This window comes from Aotus nancymaae, unplaced genomic scaffold, assembly GCF_030222135.1.
Source record: "Aotus nancymaae isolate 86718 unplaced genomic scaffold, 86718_ANA_hifiasm-v0.15.2.pri h1tg000016l, whole genome shotgun sequence".
Taxonomy (NCBI): Eukaryota; Metazoa; Chordata; class Mammalia; order Primates; family Aotidae; genus Aotus; species Aotus nancymaae.
Genome location: NW_026988428.1, coordinates 21,781,966 through 21,795,501, shown reverse-complemented (window position 1 = coordinate 21,795,501; position 13,536 = coordinate 21,781,966). Strand labels below are relative to the sequence as shown.

Here is a 13,536-nt window from a genome sequence, read left to right as displayed (position 1 = left end):
AAATGAGACCTGCAAAATATTAATGGCTCGGTAATATGATGTTATTTGAAATCTTAGTAGCAGCCATTTCAATGAAATGATGGAAAGAGAAATCAGTAGAACAGGAAGAAATGGGGACAGTTATTGTAACCAATTTCTTTAAGAAATTTGGCTGTGAGGAGCAGAGAGACATGGCACTATGTAGAAAAGAGGTTGTTGAAATAGAAATTTTGTTATAATAATAGTGAACATTCACACAGTACATTTTGTGAGCCAGGAACTCTTCTAACTCCTTTGTACATACTAACTGATATAATTCTGCTGACTCCATTGCTGTTCTTTCATTTTAGAGATGAGAAAAGTGAGGCACAAAAGAGAAAGTACATTTCCCAAGACTTAGTAGGTAATAAGAAGCAGACCTGGGAATTGAACCTGAGTAGCCTGACTATAGAGTTTATGTTGTTACAAAGTCACTGAGGAATCTTCTAAGCATATTTAATGTTGAATAAAAGATCCCAAATATTATTTCCTCTTTTGTCAGTAATAAAATATTTGACACATCCTCCCAATGTTTCTATCTATAAATCATATACACATTGTCCTATACCAATATATGATGTGTTTAATAAAACATATAAATGAAACACAATTTAAAAATATGGGATAAAAGTTAATATAAACAGAAGGTCTAATATTTTCTTCTCGTACTCCAATGGATTGCCTTATGAAATCCGCGATGAAGATAACTAAAGAAGAGAGGGAAAGGATAGAGAGAAGGAACTGAGTGCATTTACTGGTTTTGATTGCATGTGACAAATTTCCACAAATTCTGTGGCTTAAAACACCCATTTATTAGTTCACAGTCCAGTAAAACAGAGAGAACAAGCAGACAGGCAGCTATAATAAAGTAAAATCATGGAAACATATGATTTCCCAGCCAGAAGAACCTTCAGGACCATGGTATCCAGATCTGTTTTATAAAGACAAGGAAGGTGAGGCCCAGATGGTTAAGTAGCTGACCATATTTCACCTCCTTCAAATCCTTCTTACAGAGACCTTCCCTGAACTTCCTGTCTCAAATTGCTCTCCCTTATCGCCCTGGCTACTTTACATGTTTCCACAGCACATACCACACCAAACATGCTTTTTATTTTACTGTTTATTTTCTTCATTGACTTTGCGTTTCTTACTGGTCACTGTGCCCAAGTGCCTAGAACAGTACCTGGTACAGAGGAGGTACCCGATAAATATCAGTTGAACCAAAAAGTAGTGAATGAATACCCATGGCAGTCCAGTGCACTTTCCACCACTCTATACTGTACTTTACTGTCACTTTTTATTTGTTTTTATATTTGAGACAGGGTTTCACTCTGTTTCCCAGGCTAAAGTACAGTGGCGCCATCTCTGCTCACTGCAACCTTCACCTCTTGAGCTCAAGTAATCCTCCCACCTCAGCCTCCTGAGTAGCTGGGACTCTAGGCACGCATTACCACACCTGACCATTTTGTTGTATTTTTTTGTAGAGACAGGGTTTTGCCATGTTGCCCAGGCTGGTCTCAAACTCCTGGGCTCAAGCAGTCCACCCGCCTCAGCCTCCCAAAGTTCTGGGATTACAGGCGTGAGCCATCACGCCAGGCCTACTGTTACATTTAAGAAACACTTTGATTTTCTATTTTCATCCTTATTTTGATCACATCAGACTATCCCCTTTTCTGTTAATTATTATTTCTAACGGGACCACAAGTATATCCATTAATCAAAATATAAATTATGGATATCATGAGGAAATTTTGAATATCTAAATCATAAAGTAGAAATCCATTTTCAATTAAATTACTTGAGTTTTAAACTTATAAAAGAGTAACTTAGTTTAAGCAGTTCAAGGGGTCAAGTACTGCGTACATGTATTCCTGTGCTTAGAACACTCACGCCCTCTTGTGGACGGGGTTCATCCTGACTTCCTGCCGAATCTTCCTTATCTCAGCCCAGGTAAGGGCTCCTCCAGGACACTTAAATGTCCCCTGCCTTTCTCCTCCTCCCATAGACACCAGTTCTGGTTAAATGGGGGAAGCTAGAAGGCTGGTCTTAAAGCTACATTTGTATGGCCTGCACGTTGGTTTTACAAAGAACATGCATTTGGGGTGGCTTGCAGAAATTTATAATCATTATTGGGGGAATAAATCTCTAATTAAAGTCCCCCTCTACTTAGTTCTGTTACTAGACCCTGGAAAGTTTCGATCTTCAACTCCTATAGCATTTGTGCCACTTCCATGGTACAGTCAACACATTATATTGTTACTTATCTAGATACCTGTAGAGCCTAAACTAGAGCCTGGTAGAGTCTATGGTGGAATTCAGTAATTATTTTTTAATAAGAAATGAATGTATATAAATCGATGAATTACAGAGTATCCCCAAAGAATAAGCATCCAAAGATACACTCTTTCTTTCACCTGAACAATTTACTGTACATTTGTACATTAGGCCAGATTCAGTCTTTCTAGCCTGAATACATTACACAGCAACATTTCACACTGTGACCATCTGGTCCATTAGATGTAAATACCGATTTGGCAGATACTTCAGGAGTATGAGAGTAGTGTGGGAATAAAATAAAGCTGAAAAATACTACCATATAAAAGATATATTTAAAGCTACCCATTATCTTATTAAAATTAAAAACATGACATTGTCCTTCATATAAGTGAAGAATGTCTTAGTATTTTTACAATGAGGACTATGCAAATGGTCTGAATTTTCTTCTTTTTTTTTTTTTTGAAACAGAGTCTTGCTTTGTCCTCCAGGCTAAAGTGCAGTGACTTGATCTTAACTCACTGTAACCTCTGCCTCCTGGGTTCAAATGATTCTCCTGCCTCAGTTTTCCTAGTAGCTGGGATTACAGGCACCTGCCACTATGCCCAGCTAATTTTTGTATTTTTAGTAGAGACGGGGTTTCACCATGTTGGCCAAGCTGGACTGAAACTCCTGACCTCAGATGATCCACCCACCTCAGCCTCTCAAAGTGCTAGAATTATGGGTGTGAGCCACCGCTCCCGCCTGAATTTTCATTTCAGAGATAATTGGGCCTCCATTTGTTTTGTCACCTCCAAACAGACTCTCAACCTCAGAGAAAAACCATCTACTCATCAAAGAATCTGTTGCCAATTTAACACATAGAAAAATCTTCCTACAATTAACATAAATAGAATGTCCTTTTAAAATGTCACAGCATCAATTCAGGTACTTTTGAAAAACTCACTCAAGAGTACAGTGTTTCCATCAAATGTATGAACTTGGCCCCATTTGCAAAGGTCACTAAAATGAACCCATCTTTTTACACATAAAACGATGTATGGGGCTACAGAAGCCATCAAATAAATAATTCATTTTAAATCAAGCTTTTTATTTATCCGTTGAAGATGACCTCTATTCTAATTACCTATAATGCTTTTCAAAAAGGAAAGGTATTTTTGTCATTGTCTAGTAAATCATTAATTTGTGTCTTCTCTATTCAGTGGCTGCATTTTTAAAAAAATAATGAAATTATCAAGCTGCTCAGAACAAAGCTGCCTTCTGATTATCAGCTCCATATTCTAAAAGAGCAGGTTAATTTCTCTGAATCTCACAGCTGGAACTTTTCTAACACTAACTGATAGTTTCCACCTAGTGATCAAGGCAATTGACTAAAATACATTATACATAAAGCTGAAATTCCTAATAGTAATAAGGCCCCTTCATGAGATAATCACACCAGCAAAAGCACTCGTGTTGGCTGCAACCCTACAGGGTCTTGAAATTATCTTATAAAATCTATACCTCCAGAAATGTCTTTGTTTCTAGTTTCATGACAGGGCTAGTATCCATAGCACTAGGTTCAAAGGAGGAGCTCCAAAAAAATCTATTAGTTGACTGGATTAAACTGGAGACATTGTTGTTAGAGCACTGACATCAGTGCTATTTACAAAGCAAAAGACTGGTGAGGTCCTCATTTCAATACAGTCAACCGAAAATTATTTAGAAGCCTTTATTATGTGCCTGGAGCTAGGCATAGAAAAGTACTATAGAGTCCCTGCTCTTCTGGAGTCCAAGGTGAATTGAGCTCACATATAAAAAATAAATAGGGAAAAAGTAATCTCTAGGCACCATTCTACGAAGCAATTGCTAGCAGAAATCCATGTGGGCTAGAATAGTAAGGAGGGATTTTTGGCGTTTTTTTTTTTTTTTTTTTTTTTTTTTGGACCACGGACTAGTGCTTACTGGTTAGGAGTAATTTGATTAGGCAGAAGGGAATTAAAGCATTGCAGATGGATTTTCCAACTAAGCAAAAGTCTGGTGGCAGGAAGGAATATAGCTCACAGAGAAACAGTGATTGCTGTAGCAAACTTCCCAATCTTTGTACCATCTTCATAACCAAGGCATTTATTAACTAGGATCTCAGGAGTATTGATGGCTGACAGCTCATAACTGAGTTCCCCCTTCCTGGCATCACCCTCAGCTGAAAAGATGCTGACCCAAGGTGTAGGAGAAGCTCACATCCAATGTTTGGGAGATTCAAGATGATAAAGTCTCATCCTTGTTGCCCCAATTCCAAATATCTTTGAAGAACTCTTCCAGCTCCAGAGTTCCCCATAGAATTGACTGAGGACTTTGACGTAACTGTATCACAGCACAACTTCTCCAGAGGGGTTGATCTAAAGGACCACCCCTATAAACCTCATGTTGAAAATCTGCCTGAGTCTGCTTCCTCAGAGCACTCAACTTGTGACAAACAAAGATGCTGAAAAGACCAACCCGACTTACTCAGTTGTAAGGAAGCTGCATGTTCTCATTCAATAGGCATAGACACTATTCTAATGCTGGGAACACAGCAGTAAGAAAAGCAAGTCTCTTCTCTTATGGATCTGATATTCTGGTGAGGAAAACCTAAATAGACATAATGGAATGTCAAGTAATGACATGTACTAAGACAAAAAAGAAGCAGAATAAGAGGAGAGGCAGTACATGTGTTTAGGACTGCACTGGACTATGTTAGATAGAGTGGCCATGGAAAAAGTCCTTAGAGGTAACATACAAGCAGAAAGCTGAATAAACTAATGAAACAATTCACAGCAGAATCTAGAAGAAGAATATTGCCGACAGAAGGAACATCAATGCAAAGACCTTCAGACAAAAGTGTGCTTGGCATGTTTTGAGAAGAGGAAGTGAGAACTGGAGAATAGTGGTGGGATATGAAGGGGTCTGATCATATCAGGCTTTTTAGAATAAGGAAAAGATGTTATTCTAAGTAAAATGGGAAGATATCAAAGGGCTCTGAGTGGGATTGTCTCATGATCAGGTTTCCATTTTAAAAAGATCATGCTTTCTTTTATGTGAGAAGGAAACTAGAAAGGAGCAAGAAGAGATGCAAAGAGGCTGTTATGAGGCTATTACAGAAGTCTAACCCAGAAGAGACAATGGCATGGACTTAAGGTTGCCACTAGTCATGGCTTGCCTGGGACTGAGGGGTTTCCCAGGATACAGGATTTTAGATCTTAAACCAGGAGGATCTTGAGCAAATCAGGATGTTTGGTCACTTGGACTAGAGTGATAACCTATGAATGAAGACGTGTGGTCAGGTTCAAAATATATTCTAAGGGTTGAAGAAGCAGTGAAGCAGGAGAAACTGGTTTAGACATTTAGGACAGAGGCAAAGTATAAACTTTTTGAAAGTCAGGAAGAGGAAGAGGGGTTCAGACCTTTCAAACATTTGCTTGGCATCAGTATGCAGTATGCACTGAATTTTTGGAAAGACCATAACTAAAGAGGTCTTTAATCAGACTATTTCAGAAAATATGACAAAAGTGTCAATAGGGCTCAAACACAATGCAACTGATGGTAAAACTTGGAGGTGGAGGTGATTGAAGTGGTGGTGTTAGTTGTAGCAGCGATCCTATTGTAGGGTGGAGAAGGCGGTGGTGATAGTGGCAAGTATTATATGGAGATGGTGGTCACATTGAAGTGCATGTGGTGAGGGCAGAGGTTACATTGATGATGGTGGACAAAAAAAAGAAAAAAATCCAACCTGAGAGACATTTACATATTCAGAAATATCAGGACTTGTGGGTTAAATGAACAGAGGAAAACTGAGAAAACAAAATAGGCCACTAGAAACAGATGAGTTAGTGACCCTGACGGATGTTGGAAAGAATAGTTGAGAAGAGGGATTGGTGTTGAATATTAATTTCGTTACAGAAATCAAGTAAGAGTTGAATAATCAAGTGGATGGCCAGCTGGAACATTAGTTTCTATCTTTTCCAGATAGCAGTGTACTAGTAAAGAAAACTCATGATTTTGAGTCAAAAGAGCCTGCTCCAGTTCCTCTCTGAGACAGCTTTGTAACCTACAGCCATCTTTATATATAAAATGGACATAACAGTATCTAGTTCACATGGCTATTCTAGAAAAAAAGTAGACAAAATTGTCAAGGAGCAGCAAGGATCTGATTTGGGTATCTTCTTTTTTCTTTGTAAATTTTCCAAGAACCCTTTAGTCCCCATCACCATAATCCCACCAAAGAAAAACTTTTTTTTAATTTTGAAAATCTTTATTTTTAGAATTTTAGAGTGATAAATAATTTATATTAAATGTTTATAAATTACTACACAGTCATCTTTCTTCCAAACTGGAACGTCAAAACTATGAAATTAGAGTTTGATGTAAAACTGTTCATGTAAAACTATCAGGTTCTTTAAATTCCTCTATGTTGATGGACAAGAGTTACAGTAAAGCCTTCATATGCTAGAGCAAGACTCTAGGGACAGACGTGCTTTCCTTCTCATCACAGATGTTCAGGGAAAGACTTCACTGAGAAAATGAAAATATTTGTTTCCAAAAATTCGTACTGGTATGAGTCTTTAAATCTGATTCAGTGTGACAACACTGCCTTACTATATAAACCACAGACACAATCCTTGTTTTGACTGGGGCAGAATAGAACACACCTTAGGGGTTGACACAGGAGTCCAGAATCATCCTGCCATGAGTGTCCTTCTTGCGGGCGGTATTAGGATGCATATTCTGGCTCTCGTTTCATATGAACTTCAAGTCCCTTATCCTCCACAACATGTGAAAAACACATGACAATCGTATTTGCAAATGTCCTAAATCAATTAATCATGGGTCAAAACGTCAGATAGTAAAAGGAAGTTGCCCTAATTCTCAAACTTTGGGTAGAAAATTATTAAAGCTGATTCTTAAAGCATTAGGGAAAGCATATACTTAGACCTCCAAAAATTTCACTAACAAGACAAAGGTTCGTATAAACTGGATATTTTCCTTGCCTTTTTCTGAAAATGAGTTTTTCTCTACCTTGTTGATGCCCATAAAGGACATAAATTTCAGGAAAATCAAGGACTGAATTTTAAATATCTTGGAGATCCAGAAGTAATCAAATGTTAATACTTTGAAAAGTAACTTCAGTTAATTAATACAAACTACACTTTCAATTTGGCATACCAATTATGATAATTTTATGAGCAAATGAAATTTTACATGTTAAATTTCTTAAACTAACGAAGCAAATGTAGATCTGTAAAGGGTGCTTTAAAAAAGTCACTTTTCCACATTTCTCTTTCTCCCAAAATGCCCATTTTTTTTCTTTCAAACACTTATTCTTCCCCCATCCCATAACTTTATAATTACAAGTAACATCACACACTTCTTCTGCCTTAGGTATGCTTTTTCAAACCATACAAATACTCTCTTCTAAAGATAAATATTATGTAAAATCTTTTAAATTTCCTATGTGTCATAAGATAGAGGTATAAAAAGATATTGGAAGAAAGACAAATTGTAACATTTTTTTGTTTAAAACAATTGCAATGCCCCTAAATTAATCATGGAATTAGATTATGGCCCATAAAGGGAGATGTTATTTAAGAGAGAGCAATCATGTCTGAAATTCCTAATTAGAACAGTTAGAATAACGTGATCCTGCAACACAATTAGTTCTCCCAGGAGACTACTGTGGAAAATAGACAGAATTCTGCAAATAAAAAAAAAAAGGAAAAAGAAAAAAGAGCCCTCCTCCTAATGAGCATTTTAAACAGCAATTTTGTTAATTTACATTTCTCTTGTCCCATAAAGTTCAGATGAATTTGTCCATATTTTATATTAATTTCCGTGATATTGTCTCCCATTCTTTGTTTTCAGAGACTCTGAAGAGTAATTTATTCCACTAGCCTCTCCTGTTATATAAATTAATTTCTAGGAGTGAGTAGGAACATCAGGTGAATTCGGCACATTAGAAGTAACTATTATTTATATTAATGGAAGGGGGCTATGACCTAGATAATTCAAAACAGGTATTTTCTAAAGTTTCCACTTATTTAAGTTTTGAAACTGTGTGGAAAGTGATAATTTAATCATGGATCCTGTCTTCAAGGAGTTTACAGTCATGTGGGAGAGTTAAGACACATACACACTAAGACAAAAACAAAGTTCTTAGTAACAGAGAGATGTATGGTAAAATGCTATGGGGACTCAAGAAGTGAAAGACTTGGAGCCATAAACATACATGGTGATGTTTCCAGCACAGGCATTACTTTAGCAGAAAGAGGCACTATTTCTCCCTCATGTATTGAATGTATTACTTCTCAATTATAGATAAATTATGACCTTTCTCTTTTGAAAAATGGATATAATGAGTACCTCCCCCCAAAAAAAGAGGGGGGGAATTATATTTCCTTACCTTGTTAAATTATATCTAGGCACCTATTTCCATACTGGAGACTCTGGCCAACTTAACACATATGTCGAGTTATAGATAAAGACACATGTAGTCATAATAGGGTATAACTTGACAGTGCCTTAGTACATGGCCTTCTTTACCTCATTTCTTTATTAAAGGTCTATCTGCAGCAGTCTGACACAACTGTTGCCTTCTTTAGAATCAGAATTTGCATTTCATTGGGGAAAATACTAAAATAAATCCTGATTTGCCATATAGCTAATTCTGCATGTCAGCAGGCACTCTAGAGCCTCCAGTATCTGAGGGACATACAACAAACTCTCTCTCTCATACTCTCTCTTATCTCATGCTTATAAATATGAGTGCAAATTCTACTTATGTTGAACAATAACATGATTCTCAATTAGTCATCTTAGAAAATAAAACAAAGGAGGAGAATCAGTAGGAGTCTTTTCTGAAAAAAAAAAGTGTAAGTTCTCTATACCATCATCATTGTAAACACTTGATCAGTTGTTCAAAAATGCCTCAGTACAGGACTGTTGAATGTTCTTTGGGACTAAAGTATGGTATCGACAAAATAACGTGAGAAGTTATGAGATGGGTTTGCATTGTGTTACTGTGGGTTTCAATTTGCTAGCCTGATGCTCAGATTCTTAGGATTAGGAAAAAAAGTCAGACCTCACTTGAGATGAGTAATACTAAAAGTGCAAAAACATATTTTGTTACATTTCAGTTATTAGGAATTCAGAATTTCTCATCAATAAATAGAATTTAATGAAACACAAATGCAAGTCTTTTTCCCAAAAACCTAAATATAGAGTATTAGACGTAATCCTATTTGAAATGTAAAAAGACAAAAACAAGTAGATTGATTCAACTAAAAAAGTGTTAATTTTCAAAGCTATTTAACAAAATTATGAAAATTTTGCCAAGAGTTTTGCAGTGCTATTCAGAGCACAAAGTCTCTTTAAAAAGTCACGTTGTTCTCATTTCCTGCACCATTGTATTATAGATATATTTTGATGAACATTAAAGTATAGCTGATCTTTGTCAAAAACTGAAATAGATGGTCTTGAAAAAAATAAAAGCTGTTATCACTCTTAAGACCTTAATCAATGAAAGGCCACTGTGTAAATCCCAATGGACCTAAAATTTTCAAATTCTAATCAACATAAGTCTCCTCTTGAAGAATTTACAATGTATATGTTAAAACTCTATTTACTTTTATTTGAAAAATTACTAATACTTTCTTTTTGATTTTCTTAGCAAGAGAAATTGGGTGATATCTGCTTCTCCCTTCGCTACGTACCTACTGCTGGTAAACTGACTGTTGTCATCCTGGAGGCAAAGAACCTGAAGAAGATGGATGTGGGTGGCCTATCTGGTAAGCCTGCGGTGTTTATTGATTTTTTTTTAATGCTGTTTCATCGTGGGTACCAAATGCACGGAGCACATGCTGCGACTCCCCACTCCTTAATTGATCACAGTTCTCTTTCCTACGGAGCCTGGAAGCAGTCTCAGAATTCATCCCAACACAGTGCCCCAGGAAGCCACTCTCAATTTATAGCAATTGGCATAGAAGATGAAATCCATTTTCCTTCTTTGGAGCCAAAGTATCAGTTGTCTTTTTGATGACATTGAAAGCTGAAAATGTTTGCTTCTTTTCTGAAAGAGAGTGCTTATAACAGATTATAATTTTGTTGAGGTTAGGAGGTTTTTTTGGTCAAAATTCACGCACAATATAAAAAATAATGTTTTCTCTGAGACTTATTTATTAGGTATTTGATAGCCTAACATAGTCCCTACAATACCATTTATTAAAGACACAGCATTTCAATATATATGCATAATAAAATCTCTGTTTGAGACTGAACCCCTACGGTAATGCATTTAATTCCACAGCTTACATTGAGGATGGGGGAGATGTGGGGATTGAAAGTTCTGTACAACCCAACCTTAGTAAGACATGGTGAATAAAGTACACCCTTGCTCAAAAGCAAAGTCAACTCAAGGACTTGTCACTTCCACGGTTAAACATAATTTTTCTTCTTCTCTGTATGATTAAATCAATTATATTTTTAATTTTCCGCTAAATCATTAAAGTGTGAGGAATTTTCTTGATATGCCACAAGGTCATCATAAATTGACTGCAGTTGTCATTGTTTGTGGCTGAGGAATTACAACCAACATTACTGGTTACTCAATGCTTTCTTTAATAAAAATAATGCAGACTTCAAAAGGTTATCCTAAGGCAACATGGTGATTTTTTATTCTAAAGCATAACAGCTGAAAAGTGCTACAGCTGAGCTTCCCCTCACCCACTCATTTGTCAACCAAATTCTCCTGGTACCTGAGTTTATTTCTATTTATAAATAAGTCACCTGGGGAAGCCATACTAATTCTTTCATGTCACTAAGACCCTATTAAATAACTTGCTGTTTTTATTGTGCCTAGCAGTGTAACACAGCAATTTTAAAGCAATCAGCACAGTTTTATCTAAAAATATAGAGTATTTAATGTGACTATAAGTAAAAAACATGCAGAGAAATTTTTAACTACAATAACAGTTCACTCCCAGATTATTATTTAGTATCCTAAGGTAACATCAGATACCTTTGACTTTTCTCTGTCCTTTGGTTCAACAGCCAATTCCCATGACATGGTTTCTTTGTATACTCTCTCTTAGGCTTTATCCCAAATGCCCATGCCAACCATCCCCTCATCACCTATGTCTAGTACTCTGCTAGTCTTCCTAAGTCATTCTATACGCTTCAGCAGAATTCCAGGACAATTTTACCATGAAGCCACAAAAGCTTCAGGGCCCCTTATTTGTCTTGGCTTCTTCCAGGGTCCCAGAAATGAGTTCCCATCATCACAGATGTTTCAACCACGATTTGTTCATCCCAGTTTGCTGTCTCTTTCCACTGTGGCTTCTCCACTATCTATTTCTTCTTGTTGAGTGGCATCAGAGAGGCTGGCTGCAGGCATTTTGGAAACTTGGCTAAGGGAAGTTAGGTCTAGCAGGTTATTTTTATGTGGCTTACAGTCATATCATGTATAGTCAGGTTATTGCTAGCTATCCCAGAGAAGGAAGGGTACCTGAAACGCACTGACTAACTCACCGTTGTGACATAAATAAGGACAGCCAAAGGTCATACCTAATTTAGTATTCATAACTTTATATTCTTTTTTTCTAAAGAGAACCGGCAAAATCGTATTCACTTCAGGATCCACACCTGAGTTCACCCCTACATTTGAATTACCTGGAATGATTTTAATTATCAAGTAAGAATATTTAAAGAGTAAATATCCTGAAAAAGCCCTAATTTTAAGGGCTCCGCACTGCTTGTGGAATTAAGCCATAATCACTCTAATCACTTGAGTCTAAGTAATGTGGATATGTCCAGCCTATGTCATGCCATATTTCATTTTCACCAAATTGACCAGACACTCTTTTGCAAACAAACAATATGACTTTCTGCCTCAATTCTTTGCTTAGGTCATCTCCTTCACCTGGAATTCCCTTCCTGCCCACAATGTCTCTCTAAATCCTACCCATTCTTTAGGTCCAACTTAAGTATTATCTCCTCCATTCATTCAATAAGCATATATTGTGTCCCTACTTTAAGTCAGCATTGTTTTTAGCACTAGGTTTTACATTAATGGATAAAATAGGCCAAAGACCCTCCCTTCCTGCAGCTTGCATTCTAATGTAGGGAGACAGAAAAGAACCCAACTGATAGCAAAAGCATGAGTCTACCCAAGAGGTAACAGATGCCATGAAGCAGTAAAGCAGGAAGTAGGATGAGAAGTGCTGGGGATTCATTTTAAATGGGATTCACGGAAGCCCTCATGAGTAGGTGGCATTTCAGCAACAACCTAGAAGTGAAGAATTGAGCCATGGGGTGTCTGGGAGAGAGAACAGATATCTCATGGCTCATTTCTTCACTTCTTCCAAGTTGCAGGTGAAATGTCACCTACTCATGAGGTCTTAAGACCTCATGGTTTTAAGATCCATCCCAGTAGAACAAATCTTTGCCTTTTTTAAATGCCACTAGCCATTTGTTTACACCCTCAAACATCATGCTTCTCTCTCACTAGACTGTGTTCTGTATTTATGCCTCCCACAATGCTCTCAGTGACGGGCAGCACTAAGCATAGCTGCTGAATGAATAATGAATTATTTACGAAGGAGCTATGGCCTGAGAAAACAAGCCTTGCATTTCAAATGTGTTTAACCTACTTACCATTAAAATAACTTTAAGCACTTGCATGGTCTGTCTCAAAGTATGTTGACCTGTGTACGAGGAGACCAAAATTATATAATAAGATCATTTCAGGTAATTCAAATGCCAAACTGCATTTGCTGGAAATGGCTAGTTAATTGGAACTAAAGTGGGTTGTTTTGCCAGAGTTTAAACTCCATCTGCCACTAACTAGCAATTTGACATTGCACAAGTTATTTATTTAACTCTTCTAAGCCTCAGCTGCATTATCTATAAAGTAGGAATAATGAGAGGACTTTGTTGATGACGCTATGAGAAATAAATGAAAGCACAGGGCCTGGCACAACTAAGTGCTCACTAAATACTATTGTAGTCATTTCTATTAGTGATTTTGTCAAATCTTGAGCTAAATATGCAACATGGGAAGGCAACCAATGGATGATTTAACCAATTACTTGCTTCAGTGGAGAAAAAAAATGTTTATCTGACTGATGGAATTAGCTGATTAATTCAGGCAAAAGTATCAGTAGGCCCACATTTTGCATATTTTGCATAGACCCTATAGTGAATTAAGATAATTAACAAAACAATTGAGAAAATAAA

General features: G+C 36.8%; 1 protein-coding gene across 2 annotated transcripts in view; it reads left to right on the top strand.

The window, feature by feature from the left end:
* SYT1 (synaptotagmin 1) overlaps positions 1-13,536 on the top strand; it is a 268,273-nt gene that overhangs the window by 153,555 nt on the left and 101,182 nt on the right. For both annotated transcript variants that reach the window (XM_012442029.3, XM_064376939.1), the window contains exon 7: positions 9,974-10,091. In XM_012442029.3, the coding sequence (XP_012297452.1) occupies positions 9,974-10,091 (118 nt within the window). The remainder of the gene's footprint in view (positions 1-9,973; positions 10,092-13,536) is intronic.